This window comes from Oreochromis niloticus, linkage group LG12, assembly GCF_001858045.2.
Source record: "Oreochromis niloticus isolate F11D_XX linkage group LG12, O_niloticus_UMD_NMBU, whole genome shotgun sequence".
Lineage (NCBI taxonomy): Eukaryota > Metazoa > Chordata > Actinopteri > Cichliformes > Cichlidae > Oreochromis > Oreochromis niloticus.
In genome coordinates, this window is record NC_031977.2 from 14,157,623 (window position 1) to 14,173,103 (window position 15,481).

Below are 15,481 nucleotides of genomic sequence, written 5' to 3' on the forward strand. Positions count from 1 at the left end.
CTCATTAATTATCGTGTTACTAATTGCAGTGACGCCACATGCGCCTCTGAAAGTGTCTGTAATCTCCCTTCCTTTACTTCTTCCCCTATCTTTGCACAAACTTCGATCTCATGCTGGTGTAGAAAGCAGGAACACGCACCGTACAGTAACTGCTATCTCACTGCACCATTTCAGCAATGTGCAAAATATACATTGTAGTGCATGGCATAACGTTACCATCTCCTTTCTGCAGAGCTGTGTGTAATTGCAATAGTGTTGCTGAGTGTTTGTGTGTCACTGTTCTATCATGGTATGGTGCTAATTAGATTTAAATTTAGATCTTCATGGCATAGCTGCTTCCTTTCTTTCTCATTGGTCTTTGAAGATTGTTAGGCTTTACCGCTGGCATTTAATGGCTATTAATTAGATTTAAATTGCAGGTATTTTGCTAATATCAGCGCTCTGGGTGAATGCAGGCTGTGTTCAAGTTCAGTCTGCAGATCAAGAAAAGCGATCGTGATAGAAATGGGTTTCTGTACTACACCTAGTAAATAATCAAATGAATTGCAGAGTGAATGAACATTGTAGCTTTATGTACAGTTTGTGGCTTTAGTGTTGCTTACCAAACAGGGGTTGGGAAGGCATCCCAGTGTAGTAGCAGTGTGCTTTTTACCCTCAGTTTGCTTTGCTATTTACAAACTGAGAGAGAGGAGATAGCTAAGAATACATTATTAGTTTATAAGAACCTAAACCCATTAGCCAACATGAACAGTAGGTTAAGAAATGTGGATCTAGTACACAGCACAGTATATATTTCACCAATGTCTTTACGGTTATCATCTGAGAGGTTCATATAGTTTGGGCAAAATGTACCTTAGTCAAAGCACCTGGTTTAAACTATAGCCGTAAATGTTAGAGGCAAATTTTAAAAGTTTCAGTTACTCCTTAGTAAGTCTGCTAGGACTCAAAGCTCAGAGTGTATTCATAGAAGGTGCAAACAAACAGCTATTAGCTTCACCTTTAACACCACGGGGAATTATAGGAGGGATCAACAGCTACTTGCTGGTACATGTGTATATACTGCACACTCAGCAGATTTGTCAGTATAAGAGAGTGGAGAACAATTACTATTGAAGTTATTTAAAATAAAATAAGTACATGCCATGACTTTTCCAACATCACTGATCCTCTTTGAAAATTTTCTTCAGGTAAAGGTGATATAGTCAAACAAACAACATGCTAGTGCATCTCAAAAACTTATCATAGTGTGAAAAAATTCCCTTTTTATTTTCATTTTCATGATTATGGCTTACAGCTCATGAAAATGTGAATTAAAATATTTAATTTCAAATTTGAGCAAATCACTATTCAAACAGTATAAATACAGTATAAATATTTGTGAGTGCAACCACAATCACAGAGACGCCTGCTGACTAGGCAGTTGTCCAGATAACCTTCTACAAGGAGGGTAAGCCTCAGAAAAGGCTGCCTGTTTGCACAGTGCTGTAGCAAAGCAAATTAACGAAGAGTTGCCTGGAAAGGAAAAGTTGACAAAAACAGAGATGAGAAGACTGTCAAGAAAAGTCAGTTCAACAACTTGGGAAAGCTTCACAAGGACTGGACAGAGGCTGGTATCAGTGCATCAAGAGCCACCACGCACAGATGGTTTTAGGAAAAGGTTTTCAACTGTTACATTTCTAATATCAACCCACTCCTGAACAAGAGACAATATTAGAAGTGTCTTATCTGGCCCAAAGAAAAAAAAAGAACTAGACTGTTGCTCAGAAGTCCAAAGTCCTTTCTTTTTTTTAGATGAAAGTAAATTTTGTATTAGATTTCGAAATCAAGGTCAAAGAGTCTGATGGAAGAGAGGCACAGATTCCAAGCTGTCTGAAGTCCAGTGTGAAGTTTCTGCAGTCTGTGATGATTTGGGATCATCTGCGGTTGTTGGTTGTGGTCGGTGCTTTGTGTTTCATCAAGTCCAAAGTCAAGGCATCTACCAGGAGCTTTTAGAGCATTTCATGCTTCCATCTTCATGAAAATACTTATTACTTTTCATTTCCAGCAGCACTTAGCATCTGACGTGAAATAATTTACTTTACATTTACATAAAAGTTTACCTGTTTGAACTAATTGAAAAAAAAGTTTTTCACAATACTCTCATTTTTTGAGATGCACTAGCAGAGTCCAGTTCAGAGTCTTGTAGATACCTACAAGTCTAACAAAGGACATAAAAAGGTCTCTAAATTATTTGAACTAAATTGTTCAACTGGGCAGCATCAGTAAATTTAGGCAGTGAGCCGTCAGTTAGTCGCCTCCAAATATTTTGTCACATGAACTGTGACAAAAGAAGAGTGAGGCTGAATTCTTCCACAGCAATGTGAAAGACTGATGAACTCATACAGAAAACTGTTACTTCAACTTAAGCGGTTGTACAAGGTACTGAATCATGGGGTGCATTTGGTTTTTCACAGGTTTGTATAGGTAAAATATTTTTGGAGTAATGTTCTCAAAAAAATTTGTGGGTGAAATTTGAAACGGTAACTGCAAGAAAACTGAAAGATTTATGCCTTTAAATTTACAAATTCCTTTGAGCACACAGAGGTTAATCCTATTAAGTCTTTTGTGTTGGGGTTTTTTGTACTTACTTTACAACAGAAGAATATCAAGTAATTATTTGCAATTAAATGTTAGAAAAGATAAAGAAACCACATTTTAGAATCAAATGCTTTCTCATTTACAAGTGCTATAAAAGTCAACAGTTTCTATTGGATATACTTATTTTCACCCGTGAAACAGTGATGAGTAGCACACAGAGGATTTTTAGGATGCCACATCTGATTGAAGAACAGTCACGACAGGTAACTGGTGTCTCAAAGGTGCATTGGCTGCCAGGATAATTGCTGCAGGGTTGATGTTGAGGGCATGAGGAGGAGTAGCGAGTGTCGACATGGTTATAGTCCACATGTGAAGGTGCTTCTGTTTCAATAGTGAGTCTCACCTTCCGTGTTAATAGCTGTCTGTCTATCTTTCCACTCTCTTCCAGGCTAATGAGTCATTTATACTTTCCTTCTCTTTTCTTCTCCTCGAGACTGCATTGAACCTCACTGTGAAGATCTCATTATATCCCTAAATGCAAATTATGACAAATCATTCACTTTTTTTTTACATGCTTTGTAATTGTCCTCAGAAATTACACTCTCTAATTCACACTGCACCTGAGATTTAATTCTCTCCTCATTTTCAGCTCCTCTATTGAATATAAAAGAATAAGTTACACTTTGGGGCTTTATCGTGTCACATTGTAGAAAGTGTAATAGGATCCCTGAAACTGTGATCCTTTTTAAAAAAAACATTTTTTCATTTTTTTGCTTACAGTATTGATAAAACTGTTTCACGTTTCTGCATGGAAAACAAGACCCATGTAAATATCAAAAGCCAAACTGAACCACAGTCTGGTTGAGATAACAATTTATTAAAGAGACTGGAAGAGAGATCTTGCCCGAGAGTTTCTGTGTATCTCATTTCTCCTGCTCTTGCTTATCATGCCGTTTATTCACTGACATTATGTGTTCTTTCCAAGCAAGAGTATCCAGGGTTCAGTTGGATCTACTTCAAGGTGAATCAGATAATCAAGTTTTCTTTCATAGCCAAAAACAGTTTGATATGGATTTTGTGCAGTGAGTGTATATGGCTGTGTGATTTTGTTTTGTACTCTTGTTTCCCTTCCTGTGTTAATCAGTCGGTGTGGGTCGTTGCCTGTTAACCCTGTTTGGTTTTTAGGGAAACCTGCCCCCGGACTACCGGATCAGCCTCATTGACATTGGACTGGTCATTGAATACCTCATGGGCGGGGCTTATCGGTGTAACTACACCAGGAAGAGGTTCCGAACTCTATACCATAACCTCTTCGGACCCAAGAGGGTGAGTGAATGAGTCTCACCTGAATTATCCTCTTAGTGTTTAATCAATTTCAGATCTACTGTCATTAATCCAAGGAGCAGCACCAGCTAAATGAGCCTCATTATCAAACTTGTCCTCACAAGGATAAGAGGATAATAACAGCAAATTGCAGTATATTTCTTGTACTAACATATTTATCAGAGAGTATAAAGGTCAGCTGCGCTTTGCGGATGGTAATTAATTAACTTTTGGATGCAAGTTTTGATGATTTTGACCTGACAAATGGCAGAAAAGGAGATCTGTAGTGGGATGTCAGTGAGACACGTGGTTTTTTTGGACAAAAAGATAGGAGCAGTTTTTAGTAATTTTGTTTTTTATCAATACCAATTCCAGAAAAATATTAGTCTGAAAGTGCAGCATAAAAATAGGTAAGAATAAAAATGACTGAGTGAGTCCTACATTTATGCTGCACTTTTTGAATTTATCAGCAAAAGCAGGGTTACAGCGTGAAAAAAATAAACAAAAGTCCCCCCCCCCACGGTCATGGCAGATGGCTGCTTCTCCCTGAGCCTGGTTCTGCTGGAGCCTTCTTCCTGTTAAAATGGAGTTTTTCCTTCCCACTGTCACCAAACAGTGGCCTGTGATTTGGTGCTATCTAAATATATCTAAGTGCATAATTACTTATGTAAGTGTAATTGCCTGAAATTAGAAAAAGGCACCAATATGTTTAAGGGATTAATTTTGGGTTTCAACTGAGAAGAATTTAGTTAATATGCACATACTTACACAAAATTAGCTTTTATTTGTGTGTTAGGGTGCTGTTGATCAGCACAGGTTAAATATATGAACATTGCTTCCCCTGTTATTCATTTGCACATCAAGTAAAGTAGGAACACAGCATGCCCTATCATAAGCCTAATGCAACAAATCATCTTTGTGTAGCAGTTGCTCTTCATTATGTGCCGTCATCATCATCAAACTGCACACAGTTCATTACAACCCCACCAGTAAGTTATGTTGGTGATTAGTACACACAACCAAAGTGACAAAGTGATCTCTGAAATCGTGCTTTGCTTGATGGTTGTGTTTTATACTGCTGCACATGTTGCACATTATATACATTTCACATTCTGTTCTCTCATTCTACCTCGAAAACCTGCACACTTGTGAGGAAAATGTAAACATGCATAACTGTATAAAACACAATACTTAATGATGCACTTTGGTATTTGCTCATTCAGTTGTGTTTGTGAGCGTTGTGTGCATGTGAACCTTTGTGCATCTGTTTATCTTACTGTACAAGACTGCACGGTAGCCACAAAGCAGCTGGAAAGGCACAGATAACATTTGAGGTAAGAAACAGGAGAGACAGAGCAAGGAAGCAAAATGAGAGAGAGAGACAGAGTCACCTCCACTTTAACTGTGATTTTCTAGACCAAGTGAATGCACAGCCACATAGTTATGTGCATGCACACATAAACACATGTTAAGGAAGAACAAAGTCTTGAAATAGATGTAGATATCAGAATCCCCACAAGAGATTTGGGTTATTTTTACCAACTCAGATGATGGCTCATGAATACATAATTCATACATGCCCTGCTTTAATGCAGATACACAGTGCTGTACCAGATCTACAAATATAAATTCATTTAATACATGCAAGCAGAAAAGGATAAGATATTATTGCCATATATACAGTCACTCCAATGAGCACAAAGTGCTATCCCTCAGTATCGGTTCCATTTTGAAGCATGCAAATAAAAGTCAGTGATTTGCTCTGTTTAAATGATCTTCTTGGCCTGTAAGTCTTGTGCTTAAAAAGTAAAGTGTGCTATAAAATACATTCAACAAGGTCTCGCTGTGTGTTAATGTTTCTTTTTCATTTCTAGCCCAAGGCTCTGAAACTGCTGGGGATGGAGGTGAGTCTTGATCCAATCATGGTTGTTATTTAGTCATTCCTTCACTGTTCCTAACCCTTATCTCTCAAGCCTCTTCACTTAACTGGTCTACAGTTTACTCATCTAAATAAGTGTGCTCATCAAAGTGTGTGCCGTGTGCCTCTCAGTCGATGAAGGGAAGCTCTAGATGTATATTTAATCTATTTTGCTGGTTAATTTTATACATTTGTGAGTCAGCTGAGTGCTTTTCAAACAAACAGCCAATAAAACAAAACAAAGTCATTTTGGTTTACAGCTTGTTCTCAGATTTATGGACTTTTTAAAAAGCTGGAGACTCATGCTCCAGACAGTTTAAATGCATATATATCTTGCAGTACATTTCAAAGCAGTCCTGCTGTATTCAGCTGAATAAGCTATGGATGACCTGATCAGATTTATGTGGTATGTGGTGTAATTTCTTAAAGCTTCACAAAGCACTGTGTCTCAGAGGTATTTATACGCATGGCTGTCCATTCCTTTGTTTTTCTGTATGTTGTGAATTTATCTCCCCATGTGTCGGTGTGTGTTCTCTGTTGTTTTTGCCACGCCATTACCTTTCTATCTTCACAAAGCCTATTTATCATCTAGCCAGTATGTATGTCAGAAATACTGCTGTTAAAAGGTGACAGCTGTGATCGCTGAAGGGTTTCTTTTGTAATCCTTGCAATCATTTCAAGCATTGCAAAAATTTCATTTCTGAATATCACTGAAATTTGGTAGCTTATACCAGATATTTGTCACTATCTGTAATTGCTGAATATTTTACTGCTCTGCAGTCTTTTATGTCCAGCTGATCTCTTGCACTGAAAGTTTATTTTTCAAATGAATTTAGTGGTTTTCAACAGTCTAAATGTGAAATTATGTCATTTAATGACTGACTGGCAGCAGCTATGTCTCCAGAGACCGACAGCCAACTTGGTGAAAAGCCAATAAATTTACCTCTTGCAAGGTTTTTTGCTCTTAATCGAACTGAAACTATATTATAAAGAAGTTAAATTATATTTAAAATTGTGGAGATGTACATGAGACCATACCCGCTCTGTGTTATCTAGATTGCTTAGTATTAAGCACAGTGTGCTCTAGCTTGTCTCGTCAAAATATGACTTTCCAAGCATTTATAGAAGATCAGTTTAGTCGTCTTGATGTGGTCGAACCAAAGTTTTCTTCAGAGGTTTACATCATGTAAAACTTTCAAATTTCTTGGGTGACACTTGTGATCAGTATTTACAATCCAAACCACATATATGTATAATGTTTTCCTTCTATGCAGAAAAGATCTGAAAAATCCCTGAGAAATACTTTTATACAGATGCTTCTGTTCTCCCTTCAGTTTCACATGTTGTTGATCCCCACTAGGATGACATGCCAATCCGAAGAGGTCGTCAGAAGACGACACGTAAACGAGAGGAAGAGGTGGACATCGATTTGGACGACCCAGAAATCAACCACTTCCCTTTCCCCTTCCACGAGCTGATGGTGTGGGCTGTGCTCATGAAACGTCAGAAGATGGCGCTGTTCTTTTGGCAGCATGGTGAAGAGGCCATGGCCAAGGCCTTGGTGGCATGTAAGCTTTGTAAGGCCATGGCACACGAAGCATCTGAGAACGACATGGTGGATGACATTTCCCAGGAACTAAACCACAACTCTCGGTGGGTGACATGATATATTTCCATGTTATCCCAATCTTTCTCAGTCTGGCTCACTCTTTATCTTTCCCTCCCTCTGCCGGCTTATGTGGGTTAAACAGGATATTCAAGTATAGTTTTATATATAAATAATGTATATTGTAGTACTTAGAAGAGCTGGAAAACATGGAAACATTTCTGCTCTAAATGATTAATGTAAAGCTGAGCTAAGAGTCTAGACAGGAGCGTCTACCCCATACTTCAGTATATGTAGGTAGATGCACATACACACATGCCTTCCCTCATACAAACTGACCTGTTTCAGACTAGCTCTCATGGGATGTAAGTGACACACATAAAAAGATCTAATAACATGCATCACCATTAGTTAAGGATAGGCATCTGAGATTGCGGTAATGCCTGAGATGAACACACACACACCAACATTTGAAAAGCTAACCTTGTAATTGGCATATTTGAAGTTAACTTTCCACACAATTTACAATTTACAATATTTGGATTCCTGAGTGAGTTTTTATGTAAATGAGCACAGATGTGAGCTTGTGTTTCATATATATTATCTAGCAGCATTAGTGGCTTTATGTACAAAGGATGGATAAAATTTCTTTAGTTCAAAATTGAATGTGATGCTGTAAAAAATGAATGTCCTGAAATGAAGGTATGAAAAAAGTATTGTGTAGGATTTTGGAGCCCAATTAAAAATGTGATATAAGCGATGGTACTGGTACAGGTGCTGCTTTGAACATCTGAGAAAACTGTTGTGTTTATGCATGTATTTGTGTTGGCCACACTATATTTCTTTAATTTATCAAAGATATGCTGCATTTAATAATAGCCGTGTAAGTCATCTAAACATTCACCTAGTAACCATTTCAAACCGCACAGTTTTTATGTTTGTACATGTGTTTTATGCAATAATAATACCCTCAGACTTGGGGCCAGATGGCCAGCAATGTTATGACCAGTTAAATTACATTTTCACTTTTAGACAAAGTGTATTACTGTCTTGGTTCATGACTCAGTGTGCTTTTATACATACTTTATATATTTTCCCAGAGAGTTTGGCCAGCTGGCTGTGGAGCTCCTAGACCAGTCCTATAAACAGGATGAGCAGATGGCCATGAAGCTGCTGACATACGAGCTGAAGAACTGGAGCAATGCCACCTGCCTGCAGCTGGCTGTAGCAGCCAAACATAGAGATTTCATCGCTCACACCTGCAGTCAGATGCTGCTGACCGACATGTGGATGGGGCGCCTGCGCATGCGCAAGAACTCAGGGCTGAAGGTAGTACGCGTCGGGTAGATGGTTGAGTAGAAGAGTATGTGCATTTAAAAGCAATGTCCTACTCTAGTGTAAGAGATGCATGTTTGTATCCCCTCAGACTGCCTGTAAAGTAAAGGGAAACCCTGTCACCTCCCTGGGAAACTTGTAGAGGTGGCCCAAATTGCTCCAGTGTATCTGCTGAGTAGTTTACATAAAAATGAAGGGTGTGTGGGGGATGTAAAGCAGAGATTACCTATCAGTTTCTCTGTAGGTGATATACCTACGTAAGAAGTAAAACCTGCCTGTAGTCAGCATAGCACATAAAATATATATATATATACCGTAACTTTCAAGTAATTTAAAAGCAGTATTGCCATGATGTAGCTTGTCTGTCAGAGTGCTGGCATGCATATTTTTCAGCTATAAGATGGATAATCTGTACGTAGCTTGGTCGCGCTTCAGAGTTTTTAAACTCTTGAATATCTCTTATGAGTTAAAGGCTGCAGAAGATGTGTGCAACGAAGTGGAGGAAGTCTATAATGAGGACGTAATATACAATGATGTAGTTACGTCCTTGTTTCATCTCGTGCACGTTGTGTGCATGTTTATCCTCACTAAATACAATTGGCCTGAACCATACGAGTGAAAAATTAACCTAATCCAGAAAGTTCTGTTCATGAGGAATTAAAAAGGTCAAATGAGGAACATGCTGAAGGGGCTATGATGAGTCATTGTTCAGGATTTAGAGTGCGTGCTGGACTGTGAGGAGTAGGCAGGTCATCACTGGCGGTAAAAAGAGTACGCTATCCACACCTGCCTCTCAGTTTAGCAAAGACTTACTATTAATATTACTATTACTATTACTATTACTTATCAGATGGCTAGATACTGGACAAATCTGAACCTACAGCTGGATTGGTTAATACCAGAAAATTATTTAATATCAGATGTTTCGTGTTCTCAGTCACTTTGGTCTTCCAGGGTGACCAGCGACACTATTTCATTGCAGATTAACATCTTAGGGTGAGTTTATGTAGGTGAAATGTTGTACTGTACTTAAAGATCAACCCAGTCAAGGTTGCTTGTGATGGTGGGAGGAATGACCATCCAGAGAAAAGAGGTTTATTGGACAATAATAAGCTCGACACTGTAAGTGTGATCAGTGCCGGACTGCTGGCTGAACTTCTGCCACAACTTAATTAGTATAAGCCTTCAAAGCCATCTTTTTAGGTCAGAGGGGACGGGAGAACTGAACTTAATTTAGTCATAAAAAAAAAACCTTGAAATGGAGTGCTATGTATTTTACATTGACGCTCGTGCAGTGAACACCCCTTTTAAGTCAAGGAAAAGCTTTTAGTTAAGACTGGTGGTTAAGATTTGAGCAGTATTTGCTCATGTGGGTCTCCAAGACATCTGGTGGTAGAGTGATAGGAGGCAGCTGCTCAGTTCAGAGGTTAGACTTATTTATGCTGAAGAGTTGCACTGGGATTTGCTGAAGGCTGAGATCACACTCATTCATACACCGAGCGAGGGGAGTGATGGGTCCGGCTTTCTAGCATCTCAGAGCGAGAGGATACTGCAAGTGCTTTAAGTGTGATTTGGCCTTTACAAGAGAGCGAGAGAGAGAGAGAGAGAGAGAGCGCGAAAGAGAGAGAGAGCGAGAGAGAGACCTACTAAGGCAAACTCACTGGAGCAGTAAGACAGAAAGAAAAAAAGTGGAAAAAACAAACAAACCGAGATGCATCCAGGAGTATGTGAAATACAGAGAGTATCATTGTTAAAAATGTTGTCATAATCATCCGTGTGCACAGTTTTTGAATGTATTTATATCACAACTGGAAACTGGAAAGATTTCAGTGGACTGTAAGCTGTACACTGCTTTCTTTTTCTTTTTTATTGTAAAGCACTTTGGTTTTAAACATGCTATATAAACAGACTTTACTTACTCACCTTATGCATCAGTAAGTAATGGTGCGGTTGCCTTAAACACCCTCAAATGAAATCGGGGATACTACCTGCTTCACCGTGATCCTTTTCATATTCTATATTTTATCCACGCTACTCATCTAACCATCTAACTTTACTGACAGCTGTTTCGGTAAATTATTGTATCAGTTTTTAATCTTAGCCCTTAACATATTTATGACGAAACAAACAAAAACTAAAATTTATAAAATTTCACTCTTAAGAAAAAGATAACTCATTACCCTGATTTTCATCTTTTTCTCTTATTCTTTACTTCCCACTGTGATCGCATTTGACTTGCTCTTGCTTGCCTATTAGTTGCTGAAGTGTTTACAGCACAGCTGCCTTTTTTTTATAGCCGCTCCAGATGCATGTGTCCCCGTCATCCATCTGGGCAGCACAGGATTCTTGCTGCATGTCCAGACTAATGCCTTTATAATTGACCTCCACTGTTAGACTAGCTGTTGTAAATACCACAGCTTTGTCATTCAGCTAAGTGCAGGTCAGGACACGATTGGGAGGTGTTCGTGATAGCAAATGCTTTATTATGTGAGGTTCACAAATGTGACATAGAGCAATTTTGAAGGTTGTTTTGCTCCAAACTCTTTGTGTCCTAATTCCCATGGTGCCGCTCATGAAACTATAGCATAATACTCTGTGATTTATCACTTCCAGCTCTTCCCTCCACATCCACTTCCTGTCTCCCTCATTTGATCACACAGGTAATATTAGGGCTGCTGCTGCCACCATCGATCCTGAGTCTGGAATTCAAGAACAAGGACGAGATGTCCTACATGCCCCAGGATCAGGAGGCCTATCTACAGGAGAAGGAGGAGGAGGAGCCTGAAAAACCAGTGAAGGAGAAGGAGGAGGAAGACATGGAGTTCACAGTAAGATCTTACTGTGAGGCGCAGTACAACTCCGTGGTGAGAGAACCCACCTCAGCCCTGCATAGTCAGAATCTATACACATACACACACTCACACTTTGTTCAATCTTAAAACTGCACCCAACCCTGATACTTTTGTAAATATCTCTTGTGGGCAAGTTTTTAAACAATGTCGGTGCTGTCCACAATGAGATGACGCTACACACACGCAGACACGGATATATGCACACAGTTCTCCACGCACACATATTTGTTTCCCTATTCTGGCCAGCTGGACACTTCCTGCCAAATTGGCCTTTCTGTTTCTCATCGTCTCAGCAAAGACATGATTGTGGAGTTGTAGCGTCTCAGTCTGTCGCCGCTTGTGGGTTCCCTCGTGTATCTCTCTCTTTCCGTCTATCTTCTCCTCTGTTTCTCTCTCGGCCTCCCCCCCTTTCCCTTCTCTCTCATTCTCAGCCCAGCTCTCTCTTTGCTTCCTTTGCTTCTTTATTACTTTTGCTTTCTATCTTTTTTCCTGCAAATCTCTCCCTCCCTCTTTCTCTCTCTCTCTTTCTCTCTCTCTGGTTCTTTCTCTCTTTTTCCCTTTTTCTTCAAGCTCAGGTCTGATTGAGGTACAGTACTGTATGCTAGCCAATTGCTTCCCCTCACTCTCTACCATCAGTGATGGCTTGCTGCAGCATACCACTCAGCATGTCGGCTGCTGAGCATGGGAGGCCCAGGCTTTTGCATTATATAACCATGTCCGCCTGCTGCTGCAGAGCTTAAATCATGCAAAGTCTGAGCACCTTCTCCCAGCTCACAGCAGAAGAGTTGGTCCATCTGCATAGACACAAAAAGTACCGAAGAATTAGAACTCGCTCCATTTCAGTCCAGGTCAGTTCTAGCGACAGTGCCAGGATCCAGCTTGTGTGTTCGAATGAAGACTGGAATTTGAAAATCAATTTCAATGCACAAACTGAATCTGTGGCCGTCGTGTGATGTGCCTGAACTGAAGTTGAATGCCTTCCAGCACCACTGTGCATATTTTCCATCTTGCATTGAGCAAGCCAGCAAGCCAGTGCAAACGTTCACGAAACGGGTCTTTTTTTTTACACTTGCAGTCCTTGAGGCGCTCAACAAAGGCGTTAAACAAAGAAGCCCCGCTGCTAGAGGATGTACTTGTAAAGAGCCCCTTCCTGTTGCCCTGGCTTCTGACTGCACAAATGCACCTTCAGTTACTTATGAATCACACAAGAGATACAAAGCCTGTGCATGAACATTAATGATGCTAAAATGCATGTTTAGTGCAGTTAAGGCATGGTGTGATTTACACACTGGCGTCTGAATTTGTTCATCCTGACGGCCCTGTCTGTGTGTGCCTTGGAGAAAATGTTAGCTCTACATGTTTCACATATTTGGGGCATAAAACAAAATAGAAATCCTCTAGTTCTTACTAAAAGTGCTCCTTTTCTCCTAATTTCATGGAGGTGGTTTTTATGACAAGTCTACCTGCTCAAAGCCCTGGGATGTACACCGACTCCTCGTTGCATATTTGAACCATTTAGACAAGCTTTAAAACTTTAAACGTTGCCCAGGTCTGTTACGCTTGTCAACTTAGAATACAATTCCTCTCAGAGGTCTGGTGTTGCTTTGACATTAAGACCATGACCCATAAAAAAAGTGGGCTCCGAACCCTCTCTCATGGATAAGGACATGTGTCACAGATTGAAGTGAGATATCTATGTCTTATCTTTCCTTTTTTCTGTCTTCTTCCTGTCAGTACCTTGTCTCTTTTCTGCCTCCTAATTGTTGTCTGAGACACAATCCATGAGTGTCCATGTCTGCGTAATACTCTGTTACCAGCCTTCCAGCCTTCACCCAAACTCCACCTCAAACACACATTTCACATTTTGGAATGATTGCATTGCTTGTGCTTGCTTCTTTAATTATGATATTAAAACAGTGCTGTAGCCCATAATATAACCCTCTCCCCCCTTCTCCCTTTTCTCCTTATTTCTCTGTTATTCAACTCTTCCTCCTCCATCCCAAATACTCGTCCTCCTATCCATCCTCCCTCTGCATCTCTACCGACTCCTCCTCCCCCACCTTCCCAATCCATCACATTTCCCTCTTCCCACACTCTCCATACTTTAAATGCTCACACCTCTCACTCCTTCCTCCCTCGCTCCATGTGGGGTTTGCATTCGCCCAGGCAATGCTGGGCAAAGTAACCACAGAGACATCCAGAAAGAAGGATGTTGAGGAGGTTCAGAACCGCCACCGCCTTATCCCCATGGGACGCAAGATATACGAGTTCTACAATGCACCAATTGTCAAGTTCTGGTTCCATACGGTCAGTGTCGGTTTCAGCAGCACCACCTACATGCTCTGCTTCCTGTTGCTACTGTCACTGCTTACTGTATTTCTGCAACAGCATCAAAAGCCTCTACTTTCACGCTGCCTCCATTGTCATTAACCTCCTGTTCCAACCTGTCATTGCCCGGCTTAACGGTGTGGGAAAGTATAGTATGAAGTAGATCTGGAGGCTGATGGAAGCAGCACTGAGAGAAAAGTATAGGAGGATGAGGGTGGGTAAGGAATTGAATCACACAAGAAGGTTTTTTATTGACAGTGTGAATATTGACTAAAGTTTCTGGGCTATTGCCACTGAGTTAACCCTACTACAATATATACATATTAAATTAACTTTGGATTTTTTAAATTATCTGTTTTAATAGAGCATCTTACATGAAGAATCTGTAACTCTATATCTATTTGACGTTTATGTATAGCTTGTGTGGTACAGTATCTGCCTATGAGCGTGTGTGCTATGTTTGATTCTGGCTCATTTATTATTTTCCTTACCCAATCTTGGGCTGCCTCAATTTGCTTGCCCAGTAAAAACATCTCTTTAGCACTGGCAGGGATTTCACTGTTTATTTATGCAGAGAAAATATTTTCACTGCTCTTTGTTTCATCCTGTTTTCCTCTCTCTGGCTATTCGCTCTCCTTCTCTTCTCCACCCCCCACCGTCTTACCCCACTTCTCCTTTCTGCCCTTCAGGTTAAAGAGAAATACTCTGTGGTGCCTTTCAGCTATGTCAGATGTTTTCTCTGAGCCAAAATGGGGTTTTTAGTCTTGTTTCCAATTTAGATTTATAGCTAAGACCTGATGTGTGCTGTCCAGGTTTTACAATTAGCTATTGTGTGAAGCAAATGTGCATGTGTAGAATGAACATTGGTAGAACGCTTGTTTTACACCTGGAAAAACATACGCGTACAACCAGAGTGTCAACATGGTTTTTAAAAGATTCAGGAGACACATAATGGAGGTACCTTGACCCCAAATATCTTTTATCAAAGCCTGAAAACTGCATTAATGGGAGGTGCAATGAGGGTCAGGCCAATATGTGTTCAATTTGGGCAAAACCCCTTTCACTGAATCTGTTTGCAGTGAGATAATTGATCTTCATTCGTGTAGAGTTTGCTTATGTGTCTGAAGCGCACAAACTCATAACCAAGCTGATTTTTCTCTGCTGTTGTATCACTATGCAGATGGCATATGTGGGCTACCTGATGCTGTTCAACTACATTGTCTTGGTCAAGATGGACCTGTGGCCTTCTCCTCAAGAGTGGATTGTTATCGCTTACATCTTCACCAATGGCATAGAGAAGATGAGAGAGGTACAATAGACTATAAATGTAGACCTGTAGTGACCTCTCTAAGCAAGTCTTGCTTACCGGCCAGCCAACTGAAGACGTAAAGTGTCTCCAGCAGCTTATTTAGTGAGTTCAGTGGTGGAGGCCAAAGGCTAAGCATGATGTCCATATCATCTAAGTCTCATAGCAAATAGGTAAAATGTACATATATCAGAGAAATAGAAGTAAAAGATTGTTTCAAAGGGGAGGAAAATGGT

General features: G+C 40.1%; 1 protein-coding gene across 8 annotated transcripts in view; it reads left to right on the forward strand.

Annotated features, from left to right (window-relative positions):
• trpm3 (transient receptor potential cation channel, subfamily M, member 3) overlaps window positions 1-15,481 on the forward strand; it is a 115,374-nt gene that overhangs the window by 88,457 nt on the left and 11,436 nt on the right. For 2 of the 8 annotated variants that reach the window (XM_025897019.1, XM_025897021.1), the window contains exons 13-20: window positions 3,563-3,598; window positions 3,763-3,903; window positions 5,775-5,804; window positions 7,179-7,471; window positions 8,525-8,753; window positions 11,420-11,623; window positions 13,778-13,918; window positions 15,120-15,248. In XM_025897019.1, the coding sequence (XP_025752804.1) occupies window positions 3,563-3,598; window positions 3,763-3,903; window positions 5,775-5,804; window positions 7,179-7,471; window positions 8,525-8,753; window positions 11,420-11,623; window positions 13,778-13,918; window positions 15,120-15,248 (1,203 nt within the window). The remainder of the gene's footprint in view (window positions 1-3,562; window positions 3,599-3,762; window positions 3,904-5,774; window positions 5,805-7,178; window positions 7,472-8,524; window positions 8,754-11,419; window positions 11,624-13,777; window positions 13,919-15,119; window positions 15,249-15,481) is intronic. The other 6 variants (XM_025897020.1, XM_013276050.3, XM_019366116.2 and 3 more) reach the window with 3 other exon arrangements.